Here is a 27,635-nt window from a genome sequence, read left to right as displayed (position 1 = left end):
ATCTGTCAGTTTTACTATTTGCTGAAAAATTAACCAGCAATGCCACCTAATGACAAAACTAAGAATTTCACCAAATACTGAGGCCAGGTCTATAAATACATGGAATTGTATACGTTTAGCTACTCTTGAAGTATAAATATAAATACTATTTCATCTCTATATGCTGAATGACTAGTACTATTTTAATGTATATTAGAAAAATATTATTAAATGCCTTGATTTAATATTTTGAGTACAGGGCAACTTCACACATAATTTTATGTAGCCTAAAGATACATCTTGGCCAAATTTTAGCAAATTCATATTTAACTTCTCAAAACCTTGTCTCTGAAGTACCAAAAATATAAAAGTGTTTGTATCTGAATTTTTTTTTCTGAACTAGTACTACTATAATGTATTTGTAAGTATGTCTAAGAATAGGAACATGCCAAGGTAGCCAGAAGGGTAAGTGTGTCCACCCTGGTGGAGGCTGTATAGGCCTATGTGGCAGGTCTAAAGAACATGACAAAGACAGAACACAAATGAGATACACAAGAAAGAGTCCAACGCAATTAAAAAGAAACTCGTACTCAAAATAGAGTCTCTGAATTTCCCTAATTCTATTTTTCACTGAATTTTAGATTACTAAATACACTGCTACCATTTTAAAAAACGGAACCTATCTTCCTGGTATGTTTTACTTACAATATGAGCATATATGCTGGCTGGGAAAAGCAACATTATTATTTGGGTGGAAAAGCTCTATCATCACACGTGAAAATCATCCTCCATTCTAAAGTCCTATTTAGTACTACAATTTTTACCATTAAGTGCGCCAAAAAGAAAAATTTATAAAATTGGGTATACATGCCAAAGAATCAGAATAATTAAGGCAGTGGTTTTTACTGTTTGTTAGGTCAAGGATACTCTTAAGAATCCAATGAAAGATAGGTGGTCTTACTGGGTAAAAATGCATCAACATACATACAATCAAACCTTTAATGAACATTTCCAGGAGCGGAATAATGCTAAGCCCAACCTGAAATACCATGTTAGCCACTCCTGAGTTCGAGTAGGAACAGACACATAAGTCCCTATAATACATCTAGTTTGTGCTAAATTAGACTTCCTGTTCAAACAATTACTGGGTAAAATAACTTTTATCCACTCTTGTAGATTAAACTGGACCTAAGTACTTACACTGTGAAGGTTATTTTTCAAGGCAACATTGAGACACAACAACATTAGAGATGGATGAGGCAATAAAGGCCCCCAAACATTGAGGCAGTCCCCCAAACAGGCTAATTAACTGGCAGAGCTGAGACTAGCCCCAGGTCTCCTGACTCCCAGCCTGCTGCTGTCCTCGCCACTCCAGCATGCATCCTCTGTGCACAGCTCTGCACAGCACGGGCCACAGAATTCCTGGTGAACTCACTGCTGCTGCTATTCGCCAGGTCCCATGCAGAGCACGTTACACAGTCAATCTGTTAAGGTTCTTTGGCTGAAAGCAGCAGAAATTAACTCTGGAGGAAGGAGGTGGGGGGGATGGAGTTGGAAGAGAGGAGGGGAGGGGGGAGAAGACAGAAGAGAGCTGCAGGCGCATCACAAAGCAAAGGGAAGCCATCCACGAGAAGAGAACAGGAGCCGGGGTAGCTGCATGGATCTGGCAGAAGCTCACTCCTGGCTTCACCAGGTTCTCTCTCTTGATTAAGTCAACTCCAACTTCTAACCTGCTCAAACTTCACACCCTGGAGAAGGTCCAGCTGGTCCACCTTAGATCACCGGCCTGTCCCTCAGCTGGGAGAAGCCAGGGCACCTTGTTCGACAGTCTTTCCAAAAGTGCACACAATGAAATAATTCTCCCAAACGAAAGGAGGCTGCTTGCCTGCTGCACCTCAAAAGCCAGGCTCACTGCCACAGTTTAATTGATGTCGCCACCGTAAAAACCTTTGTGAAGAAACATGAGGAGATACAAATTTGTGTGCACTAGGAACTAGTATTATCTATCAGGAATATAGCCATAAAATCTGTCATTCGTGTACACTTTAGAACTATCTAAGACAGATCTACCATTAAAATTAAAAAAAATTGACACTGGTTTTACATGGCTTAGAGAGCCGAGACTTCTAAGGGAACTTGGCCTGGACTGTACTATAAGCATGTGGTTGCTCGTGCAAGTGTACTGGTGGGTGTATGAGGTCTAGGGCAGCCTCTGGCGGAAGAGGCCAGGCTCCAGCTGCCATGTGAGGGGTCAGAATTCCTGCTGTGCACATGTGCAGCTGCCCAGCAAGGAAGGTCTTACAGTAAGAATGCAGAGTACCTGCTCAAAGCCAAAGCACGACTGGACACAGTCTGTAAGTACACTTGCTGGAACAGGACACCTCACAGTGCTTCCAGAGGTGCTCCCCCGCCCCTCCCCTGCCCCTCCCCCGCCCCTCCCCCACCCCTCCCCTGCCCCGCCTCCAGCAACTGACACCCCTCTGCTCCGGCTGCTTAGGGAAAGGCAGCTTGAGGTGAGGAAGACCATCAGAGGATTCCTCCGCGTTAAGTGGAACCCTGATTCTCTTCGATGTTCTTGAATCCTTTGATGTCAAACATACATTTCAGAGATCTCTGGAACTCTGTTAATATCCAGTGAGACCTGGCTCAGAGAGCATGATTCCAAAGTGACCTCAGGATGTGTCTACTGAGATGGATGAGATCAGACGGCAAGACTAAGGATAGGAGATTCTGAGGTAGCCAAGATGGGGAGTGTGTCCACCCTGGGGGAAGCTTGTAGGCCTGTGTCCAAAGAATGGGACAAACACAGACATGAAATACACAACAAAGAGTGAAATGCAATAAAAGAGGAAGTCAACATATTCAAAACACAGTCTCTGATCTAACCAAGGAGCAGACTTTCACCAACATGACGCCTGAATTGATGCGAAGAAGTGTGCAGACTGGGCACCAGGCTGTGACAGCTTAGATGACAGGGGTCACAACCTCATCCAACGGGCAGGACAGAGAGGAACAAGCGATAGAAAGGAAACCTGCTTGGGGAACTGCGCTTTAGAAAACCATCTTACCAGACGTGCTCAAGATCACGTTTAAACATGCTTGTGGGCTATGTTTCAACCCACCAAGGGCAGGTTTTGGGAAAGAAATATAATGACAAAGCTCATGCTTGTGTTCTCTGAGATATACTAACTTGAGCTGTTAGAAGCGTAACGTTCTAAATCACTAACGTGCGCGGTGCCTACGTGACTGGGAGAAAAGGAAACATCTCCCAGTGATCAAGGTGCTACTCCAGGGTCCCACGTGCCAACCACAACATGAACGATGACACAGCCATTTGCTCCACCGTGTGTGAGGAACCGTACAAGGTGTATAAACAGGCAGCACAGTGAGGGCCTCTGCATGCACACCGAGGGAGGGATGTGGAGCACTGACCCACCTCTAAGGCTCCAGGGCGTCACCACGCAGGCTGCTGTCAGCAAATGCTCTGAGGCCCCATGTAGCTCTGCATGATGGATCACACTCTTAAAATAAGGCCAATGTGCACTAAGCATAAGCTCCTCATTGTATTTAATGGCTACCTTGCTCGCATAATCACCTTCATGTGCTATGCAGACGGCCAGAGTGGATTACTAAAGACTAAGCTATAAACTAGGAGGGAGCGATGGCCCTTACAGCTTGCAACTGCGACCCTGCAGCTGAACACAAGGAGGACAGCAGCAGGCTCAACCCAAGGAGAGCTGATTAAAAAGGATACACAGGCGGTTTCATACTGATTCACCCTGATAGAAACTGCCCCACTGTGCAAATCAGCAAAGGACGAAATGTTTCTGTTTCCTGGGCTCAGGAGAACAAAAGTAGACCATTCCCCACTCCACTATACAGGGGCCACCAAAGGCAGGCTCACCCCCTTTTCCACATCAGGTAAGTCTGAAAGGATTTGGCTTGGAGGACAAATTATCAGCTCTGACTATGAAGATGAGATATTTCTACTTCTGACAAATGTGGTTGCTACAACGTTCTCCTGCAGAAGAGGCAATAACTTAGCACAGCAATTATTTCAGACTCACACCCTATGCATGCTATGTCTGAAACAAAGGAAAAGAAAGGGGGAAATAGGCCAGAGGGCAGACAGCAGAAGAAAAAAGAACTACAGTCCTGCAGCCTGTGGAACAAAAACTACATTCACAGAAAGACAGACAAGATGAAAAGGCAGAGGGCTATGTACCAGATGAAGGAACAAGATAAAACCCCAGAAAAACAACTAAATGAAGGGGAGATAGGCAACCTTCCAAGAAAAAGAGTTCAGAATAATGACAGTGAAGATGATCCAGGACCTCGGAAAAGGAATGGAGGCAAAGACTGAGAAGATGCAAGAATTGTTTAACAAAGACCTAGAAGCATTAAAGAACAAACAAACAGAGATGAACAATACTGTAACTGAAATGAAAACTACACTATAAGGAACCAACAGCAGAATAACTGAGGCAGAAGAACAGATAAGTGACCTGGAAGACACAATGGTGGAATTCACTGCCATGGAATAGAATAAAGAAAAAAAAATGAGAAGAAATGAAGACAGCCTAAGAGGCCTCTGAGACATTAAACGCAACAACATTCACATTACAGGGGTCCTAGAAGGAGAAGAGAGAGAGAAAGGACTCGAGAAAATACTTGTAGAGATTATAATCGAAAACTTCCCTAACATGGGAAAGGAAATAGCCACCGAAGTCCAGAAGGCGCAAAGAGTGCCAGGCAAGATAAACCCAAGGAGAAACACGCTGAGACACACAGTAATCAAACTGACAAAAATTAAAAACAAAGAAAAATTACTGAAAGCAACAAGGGAAAAATGACAAATAACTTACAAGGAACTCCCATAAGGTTAACAGCTGATTTCTCAGCAGAAACTCTACAAACTAGAAGGGAGTGGCATGATATATTTAAAGTGATGAAAGGGAAGAAACTACAACCAACATTACTCTACCCAGCAAGGATCTCATTCAGATTCGATGGAGAAATCAAAAGCTTTACAGACAAGCAAAAGCTAAGAGAATTCAGCACCACCAAACCAGCCTTACAACAAATGCTAAAGGAACTTCTCTAAGTGGAAAACACAAGAGAAGAAAAGAGCTACAAACACAAACCCAAAACAATTAAGAAAATGGTAATAGGAACATACATATTGATAATTACCTTAAACGTGAATGGATTAAATGCTCCAACCAGAAGACAAGGCTCGCTGAATGGATACAGAAACAAGACCCATCTATATGCTGTCAACAAGAGACCCACTTCAGAACTAGGGACACATGCAGACTGAAAGTGACAGGACAGAAAAAGACATTCCATGCAAATGGAAATCAAAAGAGAGCTGGAGTAGCAATACTCGTATCAGATAAAACAGACTTTAAAATAAAGAATGTTACAACAGACAAGAAAGGACACTACATAGTGATCAAGGGACCAACCCAAGAAGATATAACAATTATAAATATATATGTACCTAACACAGGAGCACCTCAATATATAAGGCAACTGCTAACAGCTATAAAAGAGGAAATCAGCAGTAACACAATAGTAGTGGGGGACTTTAACACCTCACTTACACCAATGGACAGGTCATCCAAACAGAAAATTAATAAGGAAACATAAGCTTTAAATGACACATAAGACCAGATAGGTTTTATGATATTTATAGGACATTCCATCAAAAAACAGCAGATTACACTTTCTTCTCAAGTGCACATGGAATATTCTCCAGCATAGATCACATCTTCGGTCACAAATCAAGCCTCAGTAAATTTAAGAAAACTGAAATCATATCAAGCATCTTTTCTGACCACAACGCTATGAGATTAGAAATTACAGGGAAAAAAACGTAAAAAACACCAACACATGGAGGTTAAACAATACGTTACTAAATAAACAAGAGATCACTGAAGAAATCAAAGAGGAAATCAAAAAATACCTAGAGACAAATGACAATGAAAACACGACAATTCAAAACCTATGGGATGCAGCAAAAGCAGTTCTAAGAGGGAAGTTTATAGCAATACAAGCCTACCTCAAGAAACAAAAAAAATCTCAATCTATAACCTTACACCTAAAGGAACTATAGAAAGAACAAACAAAACCCAAAGTTAGCAGAAGGAAAGAAATCATAAATATCAGAGCAGAAATAAATGAAAAAGAAATGAAGGAAACAATAGCAAAGATCAATAAAACTAAAAGCTGGTTGTTGAGAAGATACACAAAATTGATAAACTATTAGCCAGACTCATCAAGAAAAAGAGGGAGAGGACTCAAATCAATAAAATTAGAAATAAAAAAGGAGAGGTTACAACAGACACCACAGAAATACAAAGCATCCTAAGAGACAAGCAATTCCATGCCAATAAAATGGACAACCTGGAAGAAATGGACAAATTATTAGAAAGCTATAACCTTCCAAGACTGAAGCAGGAAGAAACAGAAAATATGAACAGACCAATCACAAGTAATGAAATTGAAACTGTGATTAAAAATCTTCCAACAGGGCTTCCATGGTGGCGCAGTGGTTGAGAGTCCGCCTGCCGATGCAGGGGACACGGGTTCGTGCCCCGATCCTGGAAGATCCCACATGCCGCGGAGCGGCTGGGCCCGCAAGCCATGGCCGCGGAGCCTGTGTGTCCGGAGCCTGTGCTCCGCAACGGGAGAGGCCACAGCAGTGAGAGGCCCGCGTACAGCAAAAAAAAAAAAAAAAAAAAAATCTTCCAACAAACAGAAGTCCAGGACCAGATGGCTTCACAGGTGAATTCTAGCAAACATTTAGAGAAGAGCTAACACCCATCCTTCTCAAACTCTTCCAGGAAATTGCAGAGGAAGGAACACTCCCAAACTCATTCTATGAGGCCACCATCACCATGATACAAAAACCAGACAAAGACACTACAAAAAAGGAATATTACACACCAATATCACTGGTGATTACAGATGCAAAAATCTTCAACAAAACACTAGCAAACAGAATCCAACAACGTATTAAAAAGATCATACACCATGATCAAGTGGGATTTATCCCAGGATGCAAGGATACTTCAATATACGCAAATCAATCAATGTGATGATACACCATATTAACAAATTGAAGAATAAAAACAATATGATCATCTCAATAGATGCAGAAAAAGCTTTTGACAAAATTCAACACCCATTTATGATAAAAAATCTCCAGAAAGTGGGCAAAGAGGGAACTTATCTCAACATAATGAAGGCCATATACGACAAACCCACAGCCAACATCATTCTCAATGATGAAAAACTGAAAGCATTTCCTCTAAGATCAGGAACAAGACAAGGAGGTCCACTCTCACCACTATTATTCAACATAGTTTTGGAAGTCCTAGCCATGGCAATGAGAGAAGAAAAAGAAATAAAAGGAATACAAATTGGAAAAGAAGAAGTAAAACTGTCACTGTTGGCAGATGACATGATACTATGCATAGAGAATCCTAAAGATGCCACCAGAAAATTACTAGAGCTCATCAATGAATTTGGTAAAGTTTCAGGATACAAAATTAATGCACAGAAATCTCTTGCATTCCTATACACTAATGATGAAAAATCTGAAAGAGAAATTAAGTAAACCCTCCCATTTACCACTGCAACAAAAAGAATAAAATACCTAGGAATGAACCTACCTAGGGAGACAAAAGACCTGTATGCAGAAAACTATAAGACACTGGTGAAAGAAATGAAAGATGATACAAATAGGTGGAGAGATATACCATTTTCTTGGATTGGAAGAATCAATATTGTGAAAATGACTATACTACCCAAAGCAATCTACAGATTCAATGCAATCCCTATCAAATTACCAATGGCATTTTTTACAGAACTAGAACAAAAAATCTTAAAATTTGTATGGAGACACAAAAGACTCCGAATAGCCAAAGCAGTCTTGAGGGGAAATAAATAGAGCTGGAAGAATCAGACTCCCTGACTTCAGACTATACTACAAAGCTACAGTAATCAAGACAACATGGTACTGACACAAAAAGAAAAATATAGATCAATGGAACAGGATAGAAAGCCCAGAGATAAACCCACACACCTATGGTCAACTTATCTATGAAAAAGGAGGCAAGTATATACAAGGGAGAAAAGACAGCCTCCTCAATAAGTGGTGCTGGGAAAACTGGAGAGCTACATGTAAAAGAATGAAATTAGAACACTCTCTAATACCATACATAAAAATAAACTCAAAATGGATTAGAGACCTAAATGTTAGGCCAGACAGTATAAAACTCTTATAGGAAAACATAGGAAGAACACGCTTTGACATAAATCACAGCAAGATCTTTTTTGATCCGCCTCCTAGAGTAATGGAAATAAAAACAAAAATAAACAAATGGGACCTAATGAAACTCAAAAGCTTTTGCACAGCAAAGGAAACCATAAACAAGGTGAAAAGACAACCCTCAGAATGGGAGAAAATATTTGCAAACGAATCAACAGACAAAGGATTAATCTCCAAAATATATAAACAGCTCATGCAGTTCAATATTAAAAAAAACAAACAAACCAATCCAAAAATGGGCAGAAGACCTAAATAGACATTTCTCCAAAGAAGACATACTGATGGCCAAGAAGCACATGAAAAGCTGCGCAACATCACTAATTATTAGAGAAATGTAAATCAAAACCACAATGAGGTATCACCTCACACCAGTCAGAATGGGCATCATCAGAAAATCTATAAACAATAAATGATGGAGAGGGTTGGAGAAAAGGGAACCCTCTTGCACTGTTGGTGGGAATGTAAATTGATACAGCCACTATGGAGAACAGTATGAAGGTTCCTTAAAAAACTAAAAGTAGAATTACCATATGATCCAGCAATCCCACTACTGGCCATATACCTAGAGAAAACCATAATTCAAAAAGACACATGCACCCCAATGTTCACTGCAGCCCTATTTACAATGGCCAGGTCATGGAAGCAACCTAAATGCCCATCGACAGGCGAATGGATAAAGAAGATGTGGTACATATATATAATGCAATATTACTCAGCCAATAAAAGGAACGAAACTGGGTCATTTGTAGAGACGTGGCTGGACCTAGAGGCTGTCATACAGAGTGAAGTAAGTCAGAAAGAGAAAAACAAATATGGTATATTAATGCATATATGGAGAACCTAGAAAAATGGTACAGATGACCTCGTCTGCAGGGCAGAAACAGAGACACAGATGTAGAGAACAAATGTATGGACACCAAGGGGCGAAAGTGGCGGGGGTGGTGTTGGGATGAATTGGGTGATTGGGATCGACATATATACACTAATATGTATAAAATAGATAACTAATAAGAACCTGCTATATAAAAAAATTTTTTTAATGAAATTCAAAAAAAAAAGAAAGGGGGGAAGTAAAAAACACTAGAATTAAAACATGATTTAAAGAGCATAACAATCTGAAGCCAGGTAAGACTGGGACCAGTAGGCCAGAAGATAAGTACCAGATAACAGTAATTATGATTTGGGAGGAAGATGAGATACCCCGTGACAGTTATTGTCTCATAGTCAAGACTTGTTCATGACGTGGCAAACAAAACGAGAGTTCTCCACTATTGGACTCTGGAAACTACAGAGAAAAACGTTAACTAGCGCAGGGTGGAGAAATCAAAATTGCTGGGAGCAGAAAACGAAAGGGAACTATCAGAAAACCCTTAGACTTATTCTGATTTCTGGAGTTCTGTCCCTTTCACTCATGCTTCATAGCTAAATGGTTCTTTTTCTTTAGGAATATGTTAAGAGAATCTCCCTGTATATGACATCAACGGGTGGATTCAGAAGAAATACAATCATATTAAGAGATAACACAGGGCTTTCCTGGTGGCACAGTGGTTGGGGGTCTGCCTGCCGGTGTGGGGGTCGCGGGTTCGTGCCCCGGTCCAGGAGGATCCCACATGCCGTGGAGCAGCTGGGCCTGTGAGCCATAGCCGCTGAGCCTGTGCGTCCGGAGCCTGTGCTCCGCGGCGGGAGAGGCCACAACAGTGAGAGGCCCGCGTACCACAAAAAAAAAAAAAAAAAAAAAGAGATAACACAAAAGACATCTGATAAGATGCCAAAACACAAGTCTGATAAAAACTGTAAAACCCAGATATAAAATTATATTCCTTACTATTTTACCATACATAACAGAGAAATGACTAAAGTATTTCCATTAAAGACAGGAACAATAGTATTATCCCTATTACTATTTAACTCTGTCCTAGAAGTTCTGGCCAATGCAGTAAGAATAAAGTGGTAATAAAAAGCACAACTTAAAGAAAGCAGGGGAGTTAGGGGTACTGCCTATGAATACTAAGACTTTGATACCTGACAGGCACAGGTTCCTATCCCAATTCCACACTTCCTGAAAATGTGACCTCATCTAATTGTTTTATCTTTCTTTATCTGCTTTGTAAAGTCGTAAGGAGTAAGCGAAGTGATCCATGGGCAGTGGTTATAATCTGCCTTGCATACAATAATCAACTATGAACTGTAGAAATTACTGTTATGATGTATATCATGACTGCTTGTCAGTGATATTGTTGCATGCTGAAACCCCTCAAAATTGGTAGAACAGGCACACTCACTGCATAGGAGATAAGCAAAACCCAACAATTTCTCCAAATATCAGCACTATTCTGTTAGGAAAAAACAAACGTTTAAAAGCAGAAATGGAATTATAAACCATCAAGAAATTAGCTTTATAAGAAATATAACAAGTATGAGTTAAAAATGATCAAAATTATGTAAGAGATATAAAAGATACGAGTAAATGTAGATATTTAACATGCTTCTGGATAAAGACTATTATAAACACGTCAGTTCTTCTTAAATTAATTTGTAGGTTTAAGGTAGTATGATCAAACTCCCAATAGGATTTAAGAAAAGAAAAAAGAAAAAAAATTACCCTAAACTGTACCTCTCAGAGAAAAAGAGAGCAAATAAGGAAAACAAATGAAAAAGAAGAGTGAAGGGGAAATGAGGGAAGAACCCTTCCAAGAATTAAATATATTCTAAACCCATAATTACAAGCACAACAGGGCCCTGGACAACAGATGTGGACTCATCCTCCAGGACACACAGGCGTCTAGTCTCTCACAGGCAGCATAGCAGATCAGGGGCAGAAGAAACGTTGCAGGCATTAAGTGATGCTGGGACTCTGATTAGCTACTTGGCAATGATAAAGACTAAATAAAACACATTGGGTTCTCACCTCAAATCAAACCCCAAAATAACTTCCATATGGATCATCCTTAAATGATGACAGAGACAGAGAGATGTAGGGGAAAGGAACGAGAGGGAGAAAATAGGACCACAGAACCGTAAGGCTGGCGCAGCACCCAGTGAAAGCGGGCGGGCAGGAGCCCGGCAGGACGACAACAGGGGCAAGGCTCACATGCTCCTCCCACAGCTTCTTCTCTCTCTCGTACGCCTCCTTCCTCCTACGTTCTAGCTGCTCCTTCAGCACAGCCGCACGGGCGCTCACCTGGGCCTGGAAATGAAGACAATCAGCACAGCTAGTGCCAGAAAGAAAGGTGTGGGGTTTGCCTGTCTGTTTTTCCAGGTCTATAAAAATATTTCCTTATTAGCCAAAAAAGAAGTGGGTGTGTGTGGTTTCAGAACACAAACGTCAGCCGCATGCCCAGCACCTAAACGGGCTGCCAACACACAGCAACTGCTCAATAAGTATTTCTGGAATGAAAATAAATGCAGGTACAGTTAAATGGAAATAAAAATTTAAAAATTTACTACTGTGACTATTATGCACAAACTTGTCTTCACAGAAATGGAGATTATGTTTTTCACTTTTAGGGTTTCCATTTTCTCTTCTTAAGGTTACTTGTGTGATAGTTTCATGTATTTTTGCTGTGGCGTCATCAAATTGCTCTCCATAAATATGACATGAAGAGAGAAAAACACTATTTTTCAGAAATGGAAAAGTGAGGGATAAAAGGGAAAGAAAAGTTAAGGCAAGAGAATAAGTTGGTTTACTACGAAAGACTTAAGAACACAACTTTCTATCTCGGGTTTCCATTTCCTCTAGGAAAACCTGTATCACTTCCAGTACATACCTTCAGCACTTCCACTTTCTTACGCCTCACATCAGCCTCCTCACTTCCTTCCTGTCCTTCGGAGCTGTCAGCTTCTTTCTACAAAATAAGTAGTGAGCAGACCACTTAGAAGAACCACAAACTCACTGTAGACTTCACATGAATAAACTAACATCTAAAAATGAAAAATGGCAAGTCGTTCACAGCTGTAACTGAACGCTCCACAACCGTCAACTCCTATGGACACTGAGAAAAAAGACGGAAACAGAAGGATATAAAATGGACCATTTTATATGCCCATGGGTACCACTCACACTTTCCTCTCAGAATCCCCCTGGAACAAAAGGTCTTATCTATTTTAAGTCATATAAATAAGATATACTGTATCATTATGTATAGTTTTCTGGTCTTTGACTTTCACTGTTTTCATCAGACTTTATTTTGTGTTAGTGGCACATAATCTCAGTGTATTATAATGTCATTCAATTACTTTTTGAAAAAGAGATTTTCAACCTGCCTTTTCACCACGAAGCTTGGCTCTAATCTGTTGGCGCTCATTGAAATTCTGCAGTCTTATTTGTCTCAGCCTTGCCAGATAAACCTACAAAGAGAAAAAACCCGCAACATTTTAATTTAAAAGAAAAACTACCGTTTTCATTGCTAAAATGTTTTTTATTTAAAGAAAGGTGTTAATGTGAATATAAGAAATAAAAGTTTTGAAATCTGGTTAATGGCAATGTAATATTAGCTTTCAAGTGTTTAATCTAGATCAATTTGTTTCTGAAAAGAAAAACAACACAATAACAAATTTTTAATTTTATCAAAAGAAAAGAAATTGAACTCAGAATTCTGAATAACAGTTATGGGGCAAAATTATGACACAGTATGTCAGTCAAAATATATTAACAGGTCCCTACAGACCTAAAGATCGTCCAGTCATTGTTAGGAATTTAAACCATGCAGGAAAGGAAGGCAATCAACTCAAAGTGACGGCGTGAGGCAGCGAGCATGCAGGAGGCGTACCTCTTCCTCTTTGCTTCTTGGCTTCCCTCCTCGTGAAGAGCTGCGCCTGCCTTCGCACAGAGCTGCCAGGTTGTGCAGGGTGCCCTGTGCATCATTTAATGTACTAAGGTTAAAGAACGACTAAGGCTACAGCAGCATCTTACCTAGGGACCGGCGCCACTACTTCTGGTGGCAAATACTGATCATGTCTAAATGATTAGCTGATAAACTGATAAAAGACGCTGGCATTCTCCTTTGGCGATTTAACCAACACATTCAGTGAGAACAGAAAGAAGCAATTAAACCCCATATGTAATTATTCAAATAGAGACCAGCTACCTTTTTATTAGCCATTTAAGTCAACAGGTTTTTTAAAACTGCTTTGGAGGTTAGCTAAACCTCAAATCAAGATCTTCCTCTACAAAGGCCCATCATTTCTACATGTTCGCTTACATAGTAAATACACGCACACACAAACACACACGCACACGCACACGACAGGGAATAACATGAGATCCAACTCCCTGCACTCGGGCACGCCCTGGTCCTGGACTGCAAATGACCTGCCCAACCACACGCCGACTAACATGGTTTATCACAAGCATGGAATGATCTCATTAGAGATTACTCATAGTTACCCACTTTCTCTTCCTGCGGCACCAGCTGTGGTTCAAGAGCCTCCCAACTGAAAAATCCTCGTCCCACTTCCCCTTCTCACGTCTTTCTGTCGGCTTGCTGAATGCATACTTTTTATACTTCCCTGCTTTTACCTGCTTCCCATTTATTTTTAAATCTGCTACACTCTGTGTTCTGATCCCACTGTGACTCTGAAAATCTTTCAAGGCTACCAATGCCCTCCAAGTTTGTAATTCAAACGGACCCTTTTGAGCAAATTTTGCAATGAACATTTCCATTGGAAATTAGTTTTCATTGAATCCATTTAGCTTATGTCAGTATTTTTTTCTCTTATAAGACTCATATATGTTCACTGTTGAAAATGTATGAAACAAAGAAAATACAAATCATTCGTAATTCTACCATCTGAGAAACTTACAGTTTCAGTGTTCTCCTCCAGATTTCCTTCTATGCCTATGTAGGAATTCAACCATTTTAGTTTGAAATATTATAGATAACAACAGAAAGGTGAGAAGTAATGTACAGGGAGGTCCCATGTACCCTTCACCCACCCTCTCCCAACTGTATCGTCCTGCATAACTGTGGTACCTATCCACACTGGGAAGATGGCACTGCACGAACCAGAGACTTCACCAGTTACAAGCGCTCACGTTTCTGTATCTGCATCAGTACAATTTTATCACATGCATAGCATTATGTGACCACCATCAAATCAAGATACTTAACTGTACCATTACTATGTCACTTGATAGCCACATTCACTGCTCCCATCTCTGCCCGTCAACTACCAATCTGTTCTCCACATCTACAATTATATTTCACAAGTTCTATATATATGTATGGAATCGCACAGTATGCATCCTTCTGAGGTTGACTGTTTTCACTTGGTATTACTTCCTCGCAGTCCATCCAAGACACTGGATGCATGACTGAATGGCCTGTTCCATCTCAGTGCTGAGCAGCAGACTATGGTATGGAAGTACCACAATTTGTTCACTCATTCACCCTCTGAAGGACATTGGGGTTTCACAGTTTTGGCTATTAAGAACAAAGTTGCTAAGAACATGCATGTAATAAGTTTCTTAGTGAAAATAAGTTTTCTCTTCTCTGGGACAAATGCCCAAGAGCAGCATTACCTGCTCTTGGTGTGACAGATCCATTTGTAGTTTTAAAGGGGACTGCCAAACAGTTTTGCAAAGTGGCTGTATCATTTAACATCCCTACTAGCAATGCTACGGTCACCCACTTTCCCCACATGCTCACCAGCATTTGGTTTCACCACAATTTTTATGTGCGCCATTCTGACGGATGGGTGGTGATATACTATTGCGGTTCTAATTTGCATTCCCCAAATGGCTAGTGATGTTGAACATCTTTTCATGGGTTTATCTGCCATCTGAGTCTGTGTCTGCCATTCATCCTCTTCAATGAAGTGTTTAGACTGTCTTTTGCCCATTTTCTAACCGGACTCTTCGTATTTTTAATGTTGAGTTTTGGTGAGTTTTTATATGTTCTAGATACAAGTCCTTTGTTAAACACAGGGTTTACAAATATTTTCCCCCAATCTGTAACTTGTATATTCTTCCTCTTAAGAGTCTTTTGTAGAGCAAAAGTTTTAAATTCTCATGAAGTCCAATTTATCAAGTTTTTCTTTTATGGATTGTGCTTTTGGTGTTAAGTCTAAGCACTATTCGTCTAGTCCTAGGTCTTGAAATTTTCTTCTTTTTCTCTAAGTTTTACAATTTTATGTTTTACATTAGAGTGCATGATCTGTATTGAGTTACTTATTTCAGGAGTGAGGTTTAGGTCAAGGTTCATATTTTTGCCTACAGATGGATGTCCAATTTCTCCAGCACTAATACTGAAAAGGCAATCCCTCCTCCACTGAACTGCTTTTGCTTCTTTATCAAGAATTAGCAGGGCATATTGGTGTGAATTTACTTCTGGGTTCCTCACACTGCTCCACTGACCTATGTGCCCATCCTTCCACTAGCACTATATGGCTTCGATCACTGCAGCTACAAGCAAACTGTGACACCAGAAGAGTCATTCTTCCCACTTCAGTCTTCTTCAGAATTGTTTGGCTATTTTAAGGCCTTTCTCTGTCTATATAAATTTTAGAATAAGCTTGTCTATGAAAAATGTTTCTGAGGTTTTACTAAGAATTACAATTATTAGTAAAACAATTTAAGAATACTTGCCATTTTCATTACCTTGAGTCTTCCAATTAATGAACATGGTATGATTCTCCAAATATTTAAATCTTCAATTTCATCAAGATTTTGTCATTTTAATTGCACAAATCCTGCATGTTTTATTATACTTTTTTTCATTTTCTTTGGAGCAACTGTAAATGGTATTGTGTTTTTTAAAATGTTTCCACTTGTTCATTGTCAACGTATAGAAATCAGTTGATTTTTGTGAAGTGACCTTATACTTTTATAACTATAATAAATTCATTTTTTAGTTCTAGGAGTGTTTTGGTAGAGTCCTTCAGATATTCTATGCAGATAATCATGTCAACTGGAAATAGCAATAGTTTCATTCCTTCTTTTCAAATCTGTATGCCTTTTCTTTCTTTTTCTTTCCTTACTGGAGTAACCAAAACTGCCAGCAGTATGTTGATTAACAGTGGTGAGAGCTAACTTCCTTGTCCTTTTCCAGACTGCAGAGGGAGAGCATTCAGTCCTCTACCTGTAAGTATTAAGTTAGGTGTAAGTTTATAGATGCCTATTATGAGGTTGAGGACATTCCTCTTGCTTTCTACTTACTGATAGTTTTTATTTATTATGATGTTGAATTCTGTCAAAACATTTTCTGCATCCATTGTTATGATCACATGATTTTTCTTCTTTAGCCTGTTGATATAGTGGACCTCATTGATTTTCTAATACCAAAACAGACTTGGGTTTCCCGACTAAATCCCACTTGGTTGTGGTTGGATTCAATTTGCTAAAATTTGTTGAGAATTTGTGCATTTAAGTTAATGAGATATTAGTCTGTGGTTTTCTTTTTTGTGCTGTATTTGTACAGTTTTGGTATTATGGTAATACAGGCCTCAAAATGAGTTGGGAAGTGTTCCTTCTGCTCTGACAGCCTGAAAGAGATGGTATCATTTTATCAAAAATTGATGTTAATGCTTTCTGTGTTTGGTAAAATACTCCAGTGAAACCACTTAGGCCTGGAGATTTATTTCTTGTCAGTTTCACACTTTTTTTTTTTTTTTTTTTTTTTTTGCAGTACGCGGGCCTCTCTCACTGTCGTGGCCTCTCCCGTTGCGGAGCACAGGCTCTGGACGCGCAGGCTCAGTGGCCATGGCTCACGGGCCCAGCCGCTCCGTGGCATGTGGGATCCTCCTGGACCGGGGCATGAACCCGTGTCCCCTGCATCGGCAGGCGGACTCTCAACCACTGCGCCACCAGGGAAGCCCCTCTTGTCAGTTTTTAATCAAAAGTTCAATTTAAAAAATAGTTATAGGGCTATTTATCTATTTCAATTTGGCAAGTTCTGGTAGCTCGTGGTTTTCAAATAGTTGGTGCATTTCTTCTAGGCTGTTTAACTTATGAGTGTAAAGTTGTCATCTTTTTACTCACTAGAAGATCTGTAGTGATATGTTTCATTCCTGATATTGGTGATTTGTGTCGTCGCTTTATTTTTATCAATCTTGCTAGAGAATTATCAATTTCATTCATTTTTTTCTAAGAACCAATTTTTTGTTTCATTACATTTCTCAGAAGTGTTCCTGTTTTCAACTTCACTGACTTCTACTCTTAATGATTTCCCTCATTCTGCTTGCTTTGGGTCTATCTTGCTCTTCTTTTTCTAGCATCTTCAGGTAGGAAATTAGACTACTGATTTGAGACTTTTCTTCTTTTCTAATATAAGCCTTTAGTGCTATAAATTTCCCTCACAGCAGTGCTTTAGCTGCATCTCACTTATTTTGATATGTGATGTATTTTCATTCATTCTTTGTATTTTTAGCTTTCCTTTTAGATTTCCTCTTTGTCTCTGTATTATTTAGAAGTATTTTTAACTTTCAAGTGTTTGTAGATTTTCTTGTTATCTTTCTATGATTGATTTCTAGTTTGATTCCATTACGTTCAAAGAATATATGTCATATAACTTTAATTCTTCTGAATTAGTTAAGATTTGTTTTATGATCCAGCATATGGTCTATCTTGGTGAATGGTCCATGGGCACTTGAAAAAATAATGTATTCTGCTATTGTTGGATAGGATGTAAATTAGATCTTGGTGGCCTGTGGTGGTGTTTAGCTATACTATACCCTTGCTCATTTCTGACTAGTAGTTCTATCAATCACTGAGGATGTGTTCAAGTCCCCAACTATACTTGTGGATTTATTTCTCCTTTCAGCCCTATTAGTTTTATATATTTTGAAGTTTGGTTGTTTGGTATAGACCCATTAAGGACTGCGATAACTTCTTATTGGACTGATTCTTTTGTTACTGATTCTTTTGTTATTATGTGATGTCTCTCTTTCTCCCTAGTAATTCTGTTTGCTACATTAACAATAAATTATTTTAGCTTATTTCGTTTGAGAACATCTTTATTTCCCCTTCATTCCTGAAGGATGGTTTCATCAAATATAGGATTCAGGGTTGACAGTTCTTTTCTTTCAGCACTTGAAAAGTTTTATGCCACTTCTTTCTGGACTCCACGGTTTCAGATGAGAAATTTGGTGTTGTTCCAATTGGTAGTCCTTTATACCTAATGTGTCATTTCTCTCTGGCTATTTTAAGGTTTGTTTTGTCTTTTACTTTCAGAAGTTTAATATTCCTAGATGAAGATTTCTTTAAGTGTATCCTATTTCAGGGTTTGCTCAGCTTCTTGAAGCTTTAAATTTATGTCTTTCACCAAATGTGGAAAGTTTTCAGCTATTATTTCTTCAAATACTTTTCCAAGTCCCATGCTCTTTCTCTTATCCTTTGGGCTCCAATGATACAAATGTTAAATCTTTTGTTATTGTCCCAGAAATCCGCAAGACTCTGATAATTTTTGCAGTCTTTTTTCTGTTGATCAGATGGAGTAAATTCAACTGATCTGCCTTCAAGTTCAGTGATTATATCTCCATCAGCTCCACTTTACTACTGATTCTACCCAGTGAATTTTAAATTTTGGTTATTATATTTTCCAATTATATAACTGCCATTTGGTTCTTTTTATAACTTCTAATCCTTCACTGAGATTTCCCCCTTTTTTCATTCCAGAGAATTCCTAATTGCTTGTTGAAGCATTTGTTTAAAGCAGCTTGAAAATCTTTGTCAGATAATTCCAGTATTCAATTGGCCCTAGGTCAGCTCAATGTCAAGTTGTGGTTTTCCTGGTTCTTGGTATGACAAGTGGTTTTTTTATTGTATCCTGAATATTTTAAGTATTATTTTAGAAGACTCTTGATCCTATTTACATGTTCTGTTTGAGCAGGCCATTTAGGTCCTGGCCTACTTTTTTTTTTTTTTTTTTTTTTGCGGTATGCGGGCCTCTCACTGTTGTGGCCTCTCCCGTTGCGGAGCACAGGCTCCGGACGCGCAGGCTCAGCGGCCATGGCTCACGGGCCCAGCCGCTCCGCGGCATATGGGATCCTCCCAGACCGGGGCACGAACCCGTATCCCCTGCATCGGCAGGCGGACTCTCAACCACTTGCGCCACCAGGGAGGCCCTATCCTGGCCTACTTTTGTGGGGCTTCACTCCAATGACAGTTTGGCCTTCTGAACTCTTGTAATGTTAATCTGGTCTGCTTTGTTGTTCTGGTGCTGATGGAGCTCCTGCTCAGTCCGTTCTGCTGTTATTCTATGAGGATGAAGTTGCTTCCCTGGGTCACCTGCTGTTACTGAAGATCTCCTGAGGGTGGGGGTGAGGGGCAAATGCCACTGGGCCTGGTCTCCTTATCATTAGGTGGACAGCATGGGGACACAGTTTTGTGGCAACTGCTGCTATGGGTAGATGGATCACCTGCTCATGTACCAGTTGTTGAGTAGACTGGGACGGTCCAGGGCTTTGTTGCCACTGGTGGGTCAAACTGCCCTCCAAGTCACCTGCTGATGCTCCAGTTGTGGGATGAGGATGGGACACCCTGGGGCTTCACTGCTACCCATAGTTTAAATCACTCACCAGGACCCCCTGTGGCACATATTGGGGTTCTTCTTTCCTAGCACATTGGCAAGTGAGAGGATTTTCTTGGGATTTTTTTTGTTTGGTTGGTTTCTTTGTTTTCTTGTCTATGTCTATGGTGGATCTGGTTTGCAGGCATGTCCAACACCCAGTCCATGATATACAGGAGATGTAACTTCCAGAGTATTTAACCGTATTTAGGTGGGAAGAGCAGGGAAAAGTGAGTCTACGCCATCTTGTCCTGGAACAATACAGAAGTCATTTTTTAGCACCTAGGGTTTCTGCACTGCAACACGCTCTACGATAAGACCAGTACAGTTGACCCTTAAAAAATACGGATTTGAACTGTGAGGTCCATGTATACTCAGATGTTTTTCAATAGCAAACATACTACGGTCCTACATGATCTGCGGTTGTTGAATCCATGGATGTGGAGCTGCAGACATGACTTGGAGGAACCATGTACACGGAGGGTAGGCGGAGGGTAGGCTTAAGTTATATGCAGATTTTCAACAGCAAGGCAGGTTGGTGCCCTCATCCCCGCATTGTTCAAGATTCAACTGTATATTAAGGTTCCACAGAGTTACCTGGGATTGTTGCAAAGACTAATAGAGAGCCTCATGGGTTGAACTGTGTTCCCCCAGAATTCATATGCTTAAGTTCTAACCCCTAGTACCTCAGAATGTGACCTTAGTTGAAGATAAGATCTTTATCAAGTTAAAAGAGATCATGAGGGTGGGCTCTAATCCACTATAACTGGTGTCCTTAGAAAAAAGGGGAAATTTGGGGACATACACCCGTACAGGTAGAACACCATGTAAAATGAAGGGAGAGGCTGGGGTGATGACTCTACACGTCAAGGAATGCTAAAGATAGCCAGGCAACCACTAGAAGACAGGGAGCAGATTCTTCTCACAGCCCTCAGAAGGAACAAACCCTGCTGACATGCTGATCTCAGACTTCTACCCTCCAGACTGTGAGGTAATAAATTTCTGTTGTGTAAGACATTTAGATTGTGGAATTTTTTTTTTTTTTTTTCGGTATGCAGGCCTCTCACTGCCGTGGCCTCTCCCGTTGCGGAGCACAGGCTCCGGACGCGCAGGCCCAGCGGCCATGGCTCACGGGCCCAGCCGCTCCGCGGCATATGGGATCCTCCCAGACCGGGGCACGAACCCGTATCCCCTGCATCGGCAGGCGGACTCTCAACCACTGCGCCACCAGGGAGGCCCTAGATTGTGGAATTTTTTTACAGCAGCTCTAGTAGACTAATACAGAGATAATGCACATAAATTGTTAAACATAATGTCTGGCATAGTAAGCTTTCAATAAACAGTTGTCATTTATTACTTAGTTTTTGGTTTAATTGTCTATCTCCTTTACTGCTTAAGTTCTCTTGCTGGCACAGAACCTAATATATTAGTCAATAAATGTTTGTGTAATACTAAAAAAATGAGTGAAAGAATGAATTAAATATTTAACACTTCACTGCACATTTTAAAGGCATTTTCCCATTAATGTAAATAAATAAGGAATGATTTAAGATGAGGCAGTAAGACAATAACATTTCTCAAGGTAAATAATACTGCTTCATCATTTTTTATAAAATTCATAAGTGTTCTGTTAAATCATTCAACAGAAGAAAACAGATAGCCAAGAAAATTCTTGTATATGTGTACCAGGAGACATGTACAAGAACGTTCAAAGCAGAAACTAGATCCAACCTAAATACCTACTGTCAGGTGAATTAACTGCGGTATATTCATACAACAGAATATTATACAGCTAAACCCAACTATGTAAATGAATCTTAGAAAAATAATGACGAATGAAAAAAAGCAAGTTCCAATCTATATACAGTACGATGTAATGTTTATAATGCTCAAAAATAGGCAAAACAGAACAAGACATCATTCAGACACATATACGTAAGTGGAAAAAGCATTTTAAAAAATCCATAGGAATGATATATCCAAAATTCAAGATAATGGACACCTCTGGGAGAAGACAGAGGCACAGTCAGGACAGGGGTTGACAAACTATGGTTCAGGGGCCAAATTCAGCCCACCACCTGTTTTTTTATGTTTCATAAGCTAAGAATGGTTTTGCACATTTTTAAATGGTCAAACAAATGAAGAGAGTATTTCATGACCACATAAAAATGATATGATATCCAGATTTCAGTCCCTAAGTATTACTGAAACTCAGCCATGCTCAATCATTTACACAGTGTCTATCGTTACTACTTTGCTACAATGCAGAGTTACTAGTTATGACAGAGATCTTATGGTTTGAAAAGACTAAGATATTTACAATCTGGCCCTTTACAGAAGAACACCCGCCAATCCCTAGATTAGGGAACAGTACACAGATAGAGCTTAGTGTTCTACCTGCTGGGTATGTTATCTTGTTTGATAACTTACATATATATATTACATACATGCTTTTTTTTATGGACCAAAAATTATATTTTACAAGGACAATAAGTGAATCATTTTTTTTAAAGAACTAAAAAAATAATCTTCTCAAAATGAACAACTTAGTGTTGAAGAACTCTACAAGAGTCAGCAAACTACAATCCTCAGGTCAAACCCGGACAGCTGCCTGATGGTGAAGATAAGGTGTTTGTTTTTTTAAACATCTTTATTGGAATATAATTGCTTTACAATGGTTAGTTTTTGCTTTATAACAAAGTGAATCAGCTATACATATACATATATCTCCATATCTCCTCTCTCTTGTGCCTCCCACCACCCTCCCAATCCCACCCCTCTAGGTGGCCACAAAGCACCGAGCTGATCTCCCTGTGCTATGTGGCTGCTTCCGACTAGCTATCTGTTTTACATTTGGTAGTACACATAAGTCCAGGCCACTCTCTCACTTCGACCCAGCTTCCCCTCCCCGCCCCATGGTGTCCTCAAATCCACTCTTTATGTCTCCGTCTTTATTCCTGTCCTGTCCCTAGGTTCTACAGAAACTTTTTATTTTTCTGTTTTTAGATTCCATATATATGTGCTAGCATATGGTATTTGTTTTTCTCTTTCTGACTTATTTCACTCTGCATGACATACTCTAGGTCCATCCACCTCACTACAAATAACTCAATTTTGTTTCTTTTTATGGCTGAGTAATATTGCATTGTATATACGTGCCACATCTTCTTTATCCATTCATCTGTCAATGGACACTTAGGTTCATTCCATGCTCTGGCTATTGTAAATAGAGCTGCAGTGAACATTGTGGTACATGACTCTTTTTGAATTATGGTTTTCTCAGGGTATATGCCCAGTAGTGGGATTGCTGGGTCATATTGTATATCTGTTTTCCGTTTTCTAAGGAACCTCCATACTGTTCTCCATAGTGGCTGTACCAAGTTACATTCCCACCAACAGCGCAAGAGGGTTCCCTTTCCTCCACACCCTCTCCAGCATTGTATATTTTTGGACGATGGCCATTGTGACCAGTGTGAGGTGATACCTCATTGTACTTTGGATTTGCATTTCTCTAACGATTAGTGATGTTGAGCATCCTGTCATGTGTTTGTTGGCAATCTGTATATCTTCTTTACAGAAATGTCTATTTAGGTCTTCTGCCCATTTTTGGATTGGGTTGTTTGTTTTTTTGATATTGAGCTGCATGACCAGCTTATAAAATTTGGAGATTACTCCTTTGTCAGTTGCTTCAGTTGCAAATATTTGCTCCATTCTGAGGGTTGTCTCTTCATCTTGTTTATGGTTTCCTTTGCTGTGCAAAAGCTTTTCAGTTTAATTAAGTCCGATTTGTTTATTTTTGTTTATATTTCCATTTCTCTAGGAGATGGGTCAAAAAGGATCTTGCTGTGATTTATGTCACCGAGTGTTTTGCCTATGTTTTCCTCTAAGAGTTTTATAGTGTCTGGCCTTACATTTAGGTCTTTAACCACTTTGAGTTTATTTTTGTGTATGGTGTTAGGGAATGTTCTAATTTCATTCTTTTACATGTGCTGTCCAGTTTTCCCAGCACCACTTATTGAAGAGGCTGTCTTTTCTCCATTGTATATTCTTGCCTACTTTATCAAAAATAAGGTGACCCTACTTGTGTGGATTCATTGCTGGGCTTTCTATCCTGTTCCACGGATCTGTATCTCTGTTTTTGTGCCAGGACCATACTATCTTGATTACTGTAGCTTTGTACTAGAGTCTCAAGTCAGGGAGCCTGATTCCTCCAGCTCTGTTTTCCTTTCTCAAAATTGTTTTGGCTATTTGGGGTCTTTTGTGTTTCCACACAAATTGTGAAATTTTTTCTTCTAATTCTGTGAAAAATGCCACTGGTAGTTTGACTGGGATTGCACTGAATGTGTAGACTGCTTTGGGTAGTATAGGCATTTTCACAATGTTGATTCTTCCAATCCAAGAATACGGTATATCTCACTATCTATTTGTATCATCTTTAATTTCTTTCATCAGTGTCTTATAGTTTCCTGCATACAGGTCTTTTGTTTCCTTAGTTAGGTAGGTTTATTCCTAATTATTATATTCTTTTTGTTGCAGTGGTAAATGGGAGTGTTTCCTTAATTTCTCTTTCAGATTTTTCATCATTAGGGTAGAGGAATGCAAGAAATCTGTAAATTTTGTATCCTGCTACTTTACCAAATTCATTGATTAGCTCTAGTAGTTTTCTGGTAGCATCTTTAGGATTCTCTATGTATAGTACCATGTCATCGGCAAACAATGACAGCTTTACTTCTCCTTTTCCGATTTGGATTCCTTTTCTTTCTTTTTCTTCTTTGACTGCTATGGCTAAAACTTACAAAACTATGTTGAATAATAGTGGGGAGAATGGGCAACCTTGTCTTGTTCCTGATCTTAGTGGAAATGGTTTCAGTTTTTCACCATTGAGAACGATGTTGGCTGTGGGTTTGTCATATATGGCCTTTATTATGATATGTTCCCTCTATGCCAACTTTCTGGAGGGTTGTTTCATAAATGGGTGTTGAATTTTGTCGAAAGCTCTTTCTGCATCTACTGAGATGATCATATGGTTTTTATTCCTCAAATTGTTAATATGGCATATCAAATTGATTGATTTGCTTACATTGAAGAATCCTTGCATTCCTGGGATAAACCCCACTTGATCATGGTGTATGATCCTTTTAATGTACCGTTGGATTCTGTGTGCTAGTATTTTGTTGAGGATTTTTGCATCTATATCACTATGTTCATCAGTGATACTGGCCCATGGTTTTCTTTCTTTGTGACATCTTTGTCTGGTTTTGGTATCAGGGTGAGGGTGGCCTCGTAGAATGAGTTTGGGAGTGTTCCTCCCTCTGCTATATTTGGGAAGAGTTTGAGAAGGACAGGTGTTACCTCTTCTCTAAATGTTTGATAGAATTTACCTGTGATGCCATTGGGTCCTGCACTTTTGTTTTTTGGAAGATTTTAAATCACAGTCTCAATTTCAATGCTTGGGATTGGTCTGATTATATTTTCTATTTCTTCCTGGTTCAGTCTTGGAAGGTTGTGCTTTTCTAAGAATTTGTCCATTTCTTCCACATTGTCCATTTTATTGGCACAGAGTTGCTTGTAGTAATCTCTTGTGATCCTCTGTATTTCTGCAGTGTCAGTTGTTACTTCTCCTTTTTCGTTTCTAATTGTATTGATGAGTCTTCCTTTTTTTGTTGATGAGTGTGGCTAAGGGTTTATCAATTTTGTTTATCTTCTCAAAGAACCAGCTTTTAGTTTTATTTATCTTTGCTATTGTTTCTTTCATTTCTCTTTCATTTATTTCTGATCTGACCTTTATGATTTCTTTCCTTCTGCTAACTTTGCGGTTTTTTTGGTTCTTTCTCTAATTGCTCTAGGTGTAACGTTAGGTTGTTTACTTGAGATGTTTCTTGTTTCTTGAGGTAGGATTGTATTGCTGTAAACTTCCCTCTTAGAACTGCTTTTGCTGCATGCCATAGGCTTTGGGTCATCTTGTTTTCATTGTCATTTGTCTCTAGGTATTTTTTGATTTCCTCTTTGTTTTCTTCAGTGATCTCTTGGTTATTAAGTAGTGTATTGTTTCACCTCCATGTGTTTGTATGTTTTACAGATTTTTTCCTCTAATTTATATCTAGTCTCATAGTTCTGTAGTCGGAAAACATACTTGACACGATTTCAATTTTCTAAAATTTATCAAGGCTTGATTTGTTACCCAAGATATGATCTATCCTGGAGAATGTTCCATGAGCACTTGAGAAGAAAGTGTTTTCTGTTATTTTTGGATGGAATGTCCTATAAATATCAATTAAGTCTATCTTGTTTAATGTATCATGTAAAGCTTGTGTTTCCTTATTTATTTTCATTTTGGATGATCTGTCCATTGGTGAAAGTGGGGTGTTAAAGTCCCGTACTGTGATTGTGTTACTGTCGGTTTCTCCTTTTATGGCTGTTAGCATTTGCCTTACATACTGAGGTTCTCCTATATTGTGTGCATAAATATTTACAATTGTTACATCTTCTTCTTGGATTGATCCCTTGATCATTATGTAGTGTCCCTCTTTGTCTCTTGTAATAGTCTTTATTTTAAAGTCTATTTTGTCTGATATGAGAATTGCTACTCCAGCTTTCTTTTGATTTCCATTTCCATGGAATATCTTTTCCATCCTTTAACTTTTAGTCTGCATGTGTCCCTAGGACTGAAGTGGGTCTCTTGCAGACAGCATATATACAGGTCTTATTCTTGTATCCATTCAGCCAGTCTATGTTTTTTGGTTGGAGCATTTAACCCATTTACATTTAAGGTAATTATTGATATGTGCGTTCCTATTACCATTTTCTTAACTGTTTTGCATTTGTTATTGTAGGTCTTTTCCTTCTCTTGTGTTTCCTGCCTAGAGAACTTCCTTTAGCATTTGTTGTAAAGCTGGTGTGGTGGTGCTGAATTCTCTTAGCTTTTGCTTATCTGTAAAGGTTTTAATTCGACTGAATGAGACCCTTGCTGGGTAGAGTAATCTTGGTTGTAGGTTTTTCCCTTTCATTACTTTAAGTATGTTTTGCCACTCCCTTCTAGCTTGCAGAGTTTCTGCTGAAAAATCAGCTGTTAACCTTATTGGAATTCGCTTGTAAGTTATTTGTTGTTTTTCTCTTGTGGCTTTTAATATTTTTCTTTGTATTTAATTTTTAATAGTTTGATTAATATGTGTCTTGGCGTGTTTCTCCTTGGATTTATCCTGTATGGGACTCTCTGCCCTTCCTGAACTTGATTAACTATTTCCTTTCCCATATTAGGGAAGTTTTCAACTATAATCTCTTCAAACATTTTCTCAGTCCCTTTCTTTCTCTTCTTCTTCTTCTGGGATCCCTATAATTGAAATGGTGGTGTGTTTAATATTGTCCCAGAGGTCTCTGTGAGTGTCCTCAATTCTTTTCATTCTTTTTTCTTTATTCTGCTTTGCGGTAGTTATTTCCACTATTTTATCTTCCAGGTCACTTACCCGTTCTTCTGCCTCAGTTATTCTGCTATTGACTCCTTCTAGAGAATTTTTAATTTCATTTATTGTGCTCTTCATCATTCTTTGTTTACTCTTTCGTTCTTCTAGGTCCTTGTTAAAAGTTTCTTGTATTTCCTCCATTCTATTTCCAAGATTTTGGATCACCTTTACTATCATTACTCTGAATTCTTTTTCAGGTAGACTGCCTATTTCCTCTTCATTTCTTAGTCTGGTGGGTTTTTACTTTGCTCCTTCATCTGTTGTGTGCTTCTCTGTCTTCTTATTTTGTTTGACTTACTGTGTTTGGAGTCTCCTTTTAGCAAGCTGCAGGTTCATAGTTCCTGTTGTTTTTGG

General features: G+C 39.2%; 1 protein-coding gene across 6 annotated transcripts in view; it reads right to left on the bottom strand.

Annotated features, from left to right (window-relative positions):
• NEK1 (NIMA related kinase 1) overlaps positions 1-27,635 on the bottom strand; it is a 209,758-nt gene that overhangs the window by 74,536 nt on the left and 107,587 nt on the right. The window contains exons 18-21 of one of the 6 annotated variants that reach the window (XM_060102684.1): positions 13,087-13,170; positions 12,581-12,664; positions 12,085-12,162; positions 11,409-11,504 (exon numbers count right to left, since the gene is read on the bottom strand). The exons of 4 other annotated variants lie outside the window; for them this stretch is intronic. In XM_060102684.1, the coding sequence (XP_059958667.1) occupies positions 11,409-11,504; positions 12,085-12,162; positions 12,581-12,664; positions 13,087-13,170 (342 nt within the window). Of the gene's footprint in view, positions 1-11,408; positions 11,505-12,084; positions 12,163-12,580; positions 12,665-13,086; positions 13,171-19,838; positions 20,073-27,635 lie in introns of those variants that run through there. One more of the 6 variants, XM_060102682.1, reaches the window with a different exon arrangement.

This window comes from Mesoplodon densirostris, chromosome 6 (assembly GCF_025265405.1).
Source record: "Mesoplodon densirostris isolate mMesDen1 chromosome 6, mMesDen1 primary haplotype, whole genome shotgun sequence".
Taxonomy (NCBI): domain Eukaryota; kingdom Metazoa; phylum Chordata; class Mammalia; order Artiodactyla; family Ziphiidae; genus Mesoplodon; species Mesoplodon densirostris.
The sequence above is the reverse complement of the archived record's forward strand: the minus strand, read 5'-3'. Positions and strand labels throughout refer to the sequence as shown.